Raw genomic sequence first — 10,460 nt, 5'->3', positions numbered from 1 at the left:
CAAGCAAACTGCCGTGGCCACCCTGCAGACCCCTAAGAAGCTCCCTCCAGCCCTGCCACAGCTTCCATCCACTCCTGATGGCCTCCACATCCCCAGAAGTCCCACCAGACAGCCATGCTTTCTGCTTCACAAAAAAAGAACTATCGATGGCTGCCTGGAATGGTCCTTTGGCCAGAAGCTCCCATGGGCCTTGAGCGTGCCTCCCGGGAAGGGAGTCCCTGGGAGAATCCTTCTGGTCCATCCTGACAGGGAAGCACCAAGTCTGGTCCACCAGCTGCAACGTCTCATGCACAGCCCTCACCTACAGGCCCCAAGAAGGAGGCCCGAGTTCCCAGGGTCCACAGGCCCCAGCTCTGTTCACAGACCCTGTAACAAGCAACCCATCAGAATCAATATGAAGTTATTTGACTCAGCCCCCAGAAAGGAAAGAGCAGGCGTGGAAGATGCCGGGGATAAAGCTGGGCTGCAGGCAGCAACTGTGCACTCAGATACTCCACAACGGGAATCTCTTTGGGGGTTTCTGGAAAGGGGTTAAAAGCCAGAGACCATAAGTGACGTGGTCCAGGGAGTCCAAAGGATCACGGCCTGTCTGAGATATGGAGCCAAGCTCCAACTAGGGCGTGAGCCCTGAGGGCAGGGGCCACGCACGCGGTCAGGCCATGGGCCGGAAGAACCAGGGAACCCTTCTTGGCACTGCAACTCCTAAATCACTCTGGGTAAACAAGCAAAGGAAAGGCTCCCTGGGGGCCCCAGGCAACAAGTCAAAGGTCAGCAAAGCCATAAATCAACTGCATTTGCACCAAGTAGATCATGAAGGGTTATTTTTGAAATGACTTGGCCAAAAAAAAAAAAAAATTCCCTGGCCCTGAATCAACTCAACAAACACAAATAGAGAAGGAAATGTCCATCCTCCTCGCCTCCCAGGTGATAAGCCTGAGAGACCTCTGCAGTGAGAGCTGCCCCCTTTCCCCTGCAAGGGTGCGATCCAGATGTGAGTGTTCATGGGTTCGGGTGCCAGAGGGGATGGGTCTTCATGGACCACCTACTGCTGCTGACAGACATAGAGCTGGGGTGGGGGTGCCTCCCAAGAGCCTTCAGCCTTTCTGGGGTCCAGGGCCTGCCCAGAATACTCTCTGGCAGTGCATCTAGCACAAGGCTCTGCCTACCTGGACTATGACATCACTGACCTCAGCCAGGTGTGACCCAGGTCCTAACCCGTGAGGATTCTCTTTCAATTAAATATGCATGCATGTATGGAAAGAGGTCTGGAAGGATCTACACCTTGGTGTTATCAAATGTTAATGTAAGATGCCTGAATTTTCTGGATCTTTTATAATGAATGTGTATTTTATTATTTTTTAAAGGCAGCATTGTTTAATCAAGGAATTTTTTTCTTGTTACCAAAATTATTAGCTATAGAATATTTAGAAGACTATACTGACCAAAGGGGAAAGAGGGTCACTTGTAATCATAATCACCCCACCCAGATGTATTCTCTCGACCTTCTACTAAATTTCCCTTGGTTCTTTTCTATAAGTATAGTATGCATTTTTTAAAAAAGAGACCATATGCTTTCTTTTGTTGTTGTTGTTTTTATAATTTACTTTTCTACTTCATAATATAGGCTCAACATTTTCTGTGTCATCAACACCCTCCTTTGATACCATTTCAGTGGCTTATAGTATTCTATTCAATGGATGCACCATGATTCATTTAATTCATTCCTTCTGTTGAGGTTTTCAATCACCAAACATTTCTCTCTAAGCCACCACAGGCAAATGCTTGTAGTGTTGTTCTCCAAATATACCTCTCATATATAGACATACTGAAGAATTGCATTTTCCTGCCCCCAGGGAGTTAGGTGTTGTCACGTCACTTGTTTTGGCCAATGAAACGGGAGCAGCTATAAACCTGGGCAGGAGCTTTAAGGGTCTGTACCCATCTGAGAGCAGTCTCTGAACACACAGCCCCAGCCAGCCTACAACAGACAAGGAGCACAGGAGGGAAACGAGCTCGTGGTCTTAGCTATTGGGATTCAGCTCAGTTCAGTTCAGTTGCTCAGTCATGTCTGACTCTCTGCAACCCCAGGGACTACAGCACGCCAGGTTTCTCTGCCCATTGCCAACTCCCGGAGCTTGCTCAAACTCATGGCCCTCAAGTCAGTGATGCCATCCAATCATCTTTTTCCTCTGCTGTCCCCTTCTCCTCCTGCCTTCAATCTTTCCCAGCATGGGGGTCTTTTCCAAGAAGTCAGTTCTTCACATCAGGTGGCCAAAGTATTGGAATTTCAGCTTCAGCATCAGCCCTTCCAATGAATATTCAGGACTGATTTCCTTTGGGATTGACTGGTTGGATCTCCTTGAAGTCCAAGGGATTCTCAAGAGTCTTCTCCAACACCACAGTTCAAAAGCATCAATTCTTCGGTGCTCAGCTTTCTTTGTAGTCTAATTCTCACATCCATACATGACTACTGGAAAAACCATAGCTTTGACTAGACAGATTTTTGTTGGCAAAGTAATATCTCTGCTTTTTAATATATTGTCTAGGTTGGTCATAGCTTTTCTTCCAAGGAGCTAGCGTCTTTTAATTTCATGGCTGCAATCACCATCTGCAGTGATTTTGGAGCCCCCCAAAAATAAAGTCTGTCACTGTTTCCATTGTTTCCCCATCTATTTGCCATGAAGTGATGGGACCAGAGAAGGCCCTGGCACCCCACTCCAGTACTCTTGCCTGGAAACTCCCATGGGCGGAGGAGCCTGGTAGGCTGCAGTCCATGGGGTCGCTAAGAGTCCGATACGACTGAGTGACTTCACTTTCACTTTTCACTTTCATGCATTGGAGAAGGAAATGGCAACCCACTCCAGTGTTCTTGCCTGGAGAATCCCAGGGACGGCAGAGCCTAGTGGGCTGCGTCTATGGGGTCACACAGAGTCTGACATGACTGAAGTGACTTAGCAGATGGGACCGGATGCCATGCTCTTCATTTTTTGACTGTTGACTTTTAAGCCCTTTTTCACTCTCCTCTTTCACTTTCATCAAGAGGCTCTTTAGTTCTTCACTTTCTGTCATAAGCATGGTGTCATCTTCATATCTGAGGTTGTTGAGAAATATTGATATTTCTCCCAGCAATCTTGATTCCAGCTTGTGCTTCATTCAGGCCAGCATTTCGCATGATGTACTCTGCATATAAGTTAAATAAGCAGAATGACAATATACAGCCTGGATGTATTCCTTTCTCAATTTGTTGTTCCATGTCTGATTCTAACTGTTGCTTCTTGACCTGCATATAGATTTCTCAGGAGGCGGGGATTAGGGACCATTTTGTTTCTGTAACATAACCTTGCTGACCCTGACTGCCTGGACTCAAGAGTTGATGGAGAGACAAGGTTAAAGGCAGAGTCCCAACCCTCCAAGTGTGCATGTTGTGTTGGGGACATCCAGCCTGAATACCAGGGAAGAGTTCAATGATGAGCCACCAGTCACCATTCAGAGGCACGGTCCCATGGAGCAGACCAAAAATGTTCAGCCCCTGGAAAGACAGCATGACGTGATCTGAGCAGAAAGCCTGCTCACCAGTGCTGGGACAGCCTGAGGAGGCTCCATGGAGGAAGCGTGAGGAAGGGGCTTTGCAGGTTCGGGAGGTTTGAGGACAGGGGTGGGGCTAAGAGATCAAGGAGGTGAGAGCTAAGGAGCCAGGATTGAGCAAAACACGGAGCCCAGAGGGCTACCTAGCAGGTGATTTCATGTGAAACAGGTGTTTTGAGAAAATGAGAGATAAAAACAGTCTAAGAGAGAGACAAATAGGCCATCTGGAAGAGACATCACATCTCCTTCCTGTGCTTCCTATTCTTCCTTTGAAGAAAAAAACCGCCTCCATAAGCTACGTCATCAGGAACACCGGTCAAACTGACCTTTGGAGGTTTAATACGGCTTGTTTTAGTCAAGCATCCAACTTGACTTGAAAACAAGAGTAAGGTGACTGCAGATAAAGTCAAAACTATTGTGGTTTTTCAAATCCTATTTGAGTAATCTCTCCCCACAGCTACAGGCGCTGACCACACTTTCCACTTCTCATTCATCCAGTGTCAGTCAGCCTGTGAGTGTCTCAACGTCAATCAATCCGCCGATCATTGCCAGTCATTGTCCACCAGCCAGTGATGGTCAGTCAGTCAGTCAGTCTCTTAATTAGTGTCTGACAGTCAGTGTCAATCAAGCAATGTCAGTCAGCCAGTCAGTATCTGTCAGTCAGTCAGTCACCTTCTTAATCAGTGTCTGTCCATTAGTGTCAATCAATCACTGTCAGTCAGGGACTTCCCTGGCAGTCCAGGGGTTAAGACTTCACCTTCCAATGCAGAGAGTGCAGGTTCGATCCTCGGTCAGAGAGCTAAAATTCCATATGTCTCGTGGCCAAAAAAACATAAAAAAACAGAAGCAATATTGTAACAAATTCAATAAAAACTTTAAAAAACGGTCCACATCCAAAAACAAAAAACTTAAAAGAACAATGTCAGTCATTCAACCAGTGTCTGTCAGCCAGTCAATAAGAACAGCGCTCAGCTGGCTTCTGAGCACCGTGCCTGTTTGCCTCTGTTTACCCAGCACTTTTCCTGTTTCTGATTATGAGGACAGGTGTGTCTGGCATCCATGAGGACATTTAGGGGACCTGTTTCCCCCGGAATCCAGAACAAAGCAATTGGCAAGCTGGGTCAGGCCCTCAGCCCTCATTTTCAGCCCAGCCATAAGCTGCTGGGCTGAGCTGCCGTGATCCTGAGAGCTTCCTGAGGGCATCAGCTGAGGAGTAGCTGAGAGGGAACCAGGTCACCTTTGACTCTGAGGAGCCGCTTCCTCCCCGACAGGGGTTCTGGCAGTCTCTCAACTAACTAGTCCCAGGACTGGCAAGACAAACACAATCATACATCAGGGGCATACCGCTGTGGAGGCAGGCCCTCCCAACTTCCTCCCACAGAAAGCTCTGCTCTGTGCTGTCTGTGGATGTGATTAATGGGGACAGAGAATAAACAGCAGCTTCTTTCTCAGGTAGGGCCATCGTTGAGGGTACTAGAGGGTGAGGCTGTTCTGAGCCCTGAGGCACAGGGACCTTCCTCAGTGCAGACCCAGTGTGTTCGCCATTTCTTGCTTGTAGAAAAATCCCTAATCTCTGAGGCTTCCCTGAGTCCCAAAGAACAGATTCAAAGCAGTTAATGAATGTTGTTGTTCTTTAGTCGCTCAGTCGTGTCTGACTCTTTTGTGACCCCATGGACTGTAGTTCCCCAGGCTCCTCTGTCCATGGAATTCTCCAGGCAAGAATATTGGAGTGGGTTGCCATTTCCTTCTCTAGGGGATCTTCCCAACCCAAGAGTCGAATCCACGTCTTCTGCATTGCAGGCTCATTCTTTACCACCGAGTCACTGGAAAAGCAGTCAACTCAAAAAAAAAGTAATGATAACCTAAGTAATAGATCAGCTGTAAAAGAATCACAAGACTTCTAGTTTTCCTTGAGGGATACAGACAACCTTCAGATCACATTTTTAAGTTGTTTTTACAGAAGCCAGGATCCCACCAGGTGAAAACTGCTGACCACAAACAGGTGGATCCTAGACAAGCTGAACTGGTAGTCTGACAATTGAGATTTTTAAAACACCACACTGTTACCTCATCACCAACCAATCAAAAATTTGTCTACTGTTGGCTTTTAAAACCCTTGCCTGAAAACCATTGGGGAGTTTGGGTGTTTTGAGCATCAGCTGCCCATTCTCTTTGCTGACACCATCCAATAAAACTGTACTTTCTTTCCCCACGACCCAGCTTCAGTCTGGGCTTCCCCAGAGGCTCAGTGGTAAAGAATCTGCCTGTAATATAGGAGCTACAGGACACTCGGGTTCAATGCCTAGGTTGGGAAGATCCCCCAGAGAAAGGAATGGCAACCCACTCTAGTATTCTTGCCTGGAGAATCCCATGGACAGAGGAGCCTGGGTTCCAGTCCATAGGGTCGCTAAGAGTTGGACACGACTGAAGCGACTTAGCACGCCCAGTTTCAGTAGATTGGCTTTGCTGTGCACCGGGTATTTGTTTTGTCTGCCTGGACACTGTCCCTACTTCTTTGATGGAAGCTCTCACCAGCTCCATCAACTCCCCACAAACCATGTGGATTCAGGTATGAACTGACAATCAGTGTGCCCCCTCACTCTGCCCACAGGTGAACCTGAGGCCCAGCTGAACCAATAGCAGAACTTCTAGGCAACCAGTTGGGGTGGACACATGATCCAAGCCTGACCAATCAGAATTCTTCCCAAAAGTTTTCTGAGGCTGCCTTTTGAGTCCTTTAGCCAGAAGGATATGTGCCTGCCTGCCAACAGAATGGATTTCATTGTGTGCTATGTGCTAAGTCACTTCAGTCGTGTCCGATTCTTTGTGACTCTATGGACTGTAGCCCACCAGGCTTCTCTGTCCATGGGATTCTCCAGGCAAGAACACTGGAGTGGGTTGCCGTTTCCTTCTCCTTCATTGTGTAGGGAAGTCCTTAAATGGAGAGAATAATTCCACATATGGAAGAAAACAGATGAGAGAGTCCTGACAGGGTTCAAGCCCCTAATTTCAGTCAGCCCCATAGTAGCCCCCATCCTAGCTCCCACCATTATTAAGTTTGTGAGCAGTGCTTGTGAAAAACCACCTCGCCTGATACCAATGAGCGTGCTTGCTGCCCTGTTAGAGCCACCCCTACCTACATCTTCTACGTACTTGCAAGTGGCCGATCCAGTGTGTGGTTTGCCCAAGCCTCCCGACTTCTCTTCTTCAGCCCCTTGCATCAGAGGTGGGCATTAGGAGGGCTTGTGTCAATGCTTAGTTGGCACTATCTTGAAAGTCTTATATATATAGTATTTACTTATTTATTTATGGCTGTTCCAGGTCCTCGTTGCTGCTCATCAGCTTTCTCTAGGTGTGGCAATTGGGGACTACTCTCTAGTTGCGATGGCCCCCCTCCAGGACTCTTGCCTGGAAAATCCCATGGACGGAGGAGCCTGGTAGGCTGCAGTCCATGGGTCGCTAAGAGTCGGACACGACTGAGCGACTTCACTTTACTTTTCACTTTCATGCAATGGAGAAGGCAATGGCAACCCACTCCAGTGTTCTTGCCTGGAGAATCCCAGGGACAGGGGAGCCTGGTGGGCTGCCGTCCATGGGGTCGCACAGAGTCGGACACGACTGAAGCAACTTAGCAGCAGCAGCAGCTCTAGTTGCAGTGTGCAAGCTTCTCATTGCAGTGGCTTCTCTTGTTGCAGAGCACAGGTTCTAGAGCATGCTGGCTTTAGTAGTCGTGGCACACCGGCTTAGTTACCCTGCAGCACGTGGGACCTCAGTTCCCGTACCAGGGATCGAACCTGTGTCCCCTACATTGGCAGGCGGAACACCAGGGCAGTCCCAATGTCTTGAAATTCTTGGTCACTTTTAAACACGGAGCCCTGCTTTTTGATTTTGTGTATGCCTCACAGGTTAATTTTGCACAGGGTCACATTCCCTCCTGGTGGGATTTGTGATTCCACTTCATTGCTCCAGTTCCCAGAGCTCATTCTTCCATCACCCACTCCTTAATGACCCTTCCATTCACCCCCTCCCCTATCCTGCTGTCCCCCACAGAAGACTTTTTTTCCCAGAGACAGGGAGTCATACCCATGCCCGCTGGCAGTTGGCTCCTTGCTCCCCGTCCAAGCTCTGTGGAAAATCCTGAGAGCAGGGATTCACTTGATCTAGAACAACGCTGATATGAGTGGCTTCTCTTGCTTCTACCCCTCAACCTCCAGAATTTTGCAGTTGTGTCTCAAATCACCTCCTAGAGGCCTCTGGGAAAGCTACACCATGTGGTTAAACACGGTCCAGCCCTGGGAGCCAAAGATTTAAGTGATGGAGAACTCTGCAGGTGTCCTCGACAACAGCCTGCTGAGGATCCAGCAAAGGCCCGTCTCACCTTGGGCCTTGCTGCGTCTCCTTGAAAAGATGAATTCCAGCCCTCTCCCACCTCCCGCAAGGGATAAATAACACTGAATAAAGCAGCCATAGCCCCAGCCTTCACACACAAAGTATCTAACGTGAGAAACCAGCCCTGGGCGTGGGGGAGGTGGGAAGCTGCCACAAGAGAAACTGATACGCAGTTTGACAATGGAGAGTCCAGGTGCGGGGGGAAAAAAACGATTTATTCTTGGAACACAATAACAGCTATGCAACTAGGAACATTTTATTCACTCCCATCCCACTCATGTTTTGTGTCACAAAGACATACCAAGACTTTGGAAAAAATTCCAAAGGGGATTACATTGAAATGTGCTGTTTCTTCACATGTTTTTGTGCTTGCCTTAATCACATTGAACCAAATAAAATAGCTTTACAGCTTACTAAAACTCAAACTTGTCCTCAAAGGAAGCAGTTTAAACAGTCCTCACTGTATATCAGCAAACACAATTCCAAGTCAGGACATAGACTGAAGAGAGAAAAGCAGCTCTACCAGAAAGCTTGTCTTGTCAAAAAGAAAACAAAAACCACCGTGAGGGAAATCCAATTTGTCTAGAAAGACTGGGTCTTCTTCAGGACCGTGGTCTCAAAATACTAGGTACAATTTTGTGTGTTTCCTCGTTGGAAAAAAAGAGGCGAGGAAGAGAGCTGACTGAAACCACACTAAGAATCTGGTTTAAAAAGATGAAAGGGTTCTCAGGAAACACATCATCTCTGTATCTCTAAAGGCAGCATTGACCACACTGAAGGGCACAGAAGCAGATTCTCCAGCGGACACCCTGGGAGTGCTTGCCAGTCTGCAGTCTTGCCGAGGTCTGGGAGGTGGAATTCCACTGGGAGGTGCCTCACGGTCTTCTCAGGAACAAAGCAGCCAAGATCTGTGAATCGGACTGGTACCCCGGAGTGAATGGGTGGATGCCACCCAGAGCTGCCAGGGCCCCAGAGGACACAAGGCCTGCATCCTGGCAGCACTGCCTCATCTCTGTCTATTGCAAATAGGTAAGCCCTCCCCTCCCCTCCCCAAACTCAAAGCAGTAGTTAGCTAGGAGAAACAGCAATGGCTGAGGTGGCAAGAAACCTCATAGACTGAGAGGCTCATCTGAGTGCTCCTCGGATCCCCCTGGAGGTTTCTGAGCAAAAGTCCTAAATCACTGGGATTGGGCTCAGCTGTGAGGTGTGGCTCAGAAGGCTTGGGCAATAGAGGGCCTGGGCTGGAAACTACCATGATGGACGGCTGGCTGAAAAACAAGGACACTTAGCCCTGAGTCAAGTAGGGTGTGTGTGGGTGTGAGGGCCCGGTACCAGGTGACCCGCCACACCTCCACAAACCAGCACAGCCACACAATATCACAGTGACAAGCAGGGCCCATACATGGAAGCTAGAACTCTGGGTTCCCCTCAGAGGTTAAAAACATCTCATATGAAAACCTCCAGATGCCAACATCTCCACTGGCCAACTGATGACAGATTTCAAACTTGATCTGCTGCAATGAAATCCAAGGCCTTTTACCAGTTTCCCCCCTTTTGCCCATTAACCACATTAAGTTCACATGGCTGTGTGTGTGTGCTAAGTTGCTTCATGTCCCACTCTATGCGACCCTATGGGCCAGCCAGACTCCTCTGTCCATGGAAGCCAAGAATATATATAGCTACCAAGCACACTGGTAGCTAACAGAATTTCCTACTTAGCCTGTTTAAGTGGAGTATGCTCTGCAATTTCCTATTTCCCTCTATTTCAGGTGTCACTCACTAAATTGATCTTGTGACCAACTTAGGGCTCCCAGTTGTAGCTAGACAAAAACAGCCAAGGAGTGCTCTGGACAAAACCCTGGGGCTGCAGTGGGCCTCCTAGTCTTCAGGCAGGAGAAATCACTCCTGCCACTTAAGGTCAACCTTATTCTGCAGGACATGGACTTGCAGCAGCAGCCCCTGTGTCGTCAGTGAAGGTCATCAAGCGCCACCATGGGCACCACAAAAGGTGATGAAGCTGGCTTCCTCCAGGGAACTGACCATCTTTAAAGCAAAAGGGGCTGGCTCCACAGGGTGAGCAGGCCCAGCAGGCTGATCTCCACCACCAGCCCAGTTAGGGTACAAGACAAGACTGTGTCATCACACGCGGTGGCTTCCACTAGCTCCTCAGCGCTTCCCCACGGGCGCACTGGACCTTTGGAATCTCTGGATGAGGAGCATGAGCCTGGCCACGTCGGAGAGCTCGGGGAACAGGGCCATGATGCTGTCCACCTCGTGGGGCGGAAAGATACTGCAGAGCGCGGTGCGCGCCCGGGAGCGCGCGTCCACCTCGCCAGCTACAGCCTGGGGCGCGGGCCTCAAGGGCCCCCCGAAGGCACCGTCGTCCCAGTCTGACTCGGCCCAGGCCGAGCGGCCCGGGAGCTGGCCAGCGCCTGGAGGAAGGACCCACGGGTCGCCGGGCTGCTGGCGCGGAGAGCGCCGGTCGC

At 49.2% G+C, this 10,460-nt stretch overlaps 1 protein-coding gene across 1 annotated transcript in view; it reads right to left on the bottom strand.

Annotated features, from left to right (window-relative positions):
- Positions 1 to 7,239: 7,239 nt before the first annotated feature.
- The window catches only part of ZC3H12D (zinc finger CCCH-type containing 12D), a 34,874-nt gene continuing 31,653 nt past the window's right edge, over positions 7,240 to 10,460 (bottom strand). The window contains exon 7 of the mRNA XM_010862569.1: positions 7,240 to 10,458. Coding sequence (XP_010860871.1) covers positions 10,141 to 10,458 — 318 coding nt within the window. The 3' untranslated portion in view covers positions 7,240 to 10,140. The remainder of the gene's footprint in view (positions 10,459 to 10,460) is intronic.

This window comes from Bison bison, unplaced genomic scaffold (genome assembly GCF_000754665.1).
Source record: "Bison bison bison isolate TAMUID 2011002044 unplaced genomic scaffold, Bison_UMD1.0 scf7180017864483, whole genome shotgun sequence".
NCBI lineage: Eukaryota > Metazoa > Chordata > Mammalia > Artiodactyla > Bovidae > Bison > Bison bison.
This window is presented reverse-complemented; position numbering and strand designations above follow the sequence as displayed.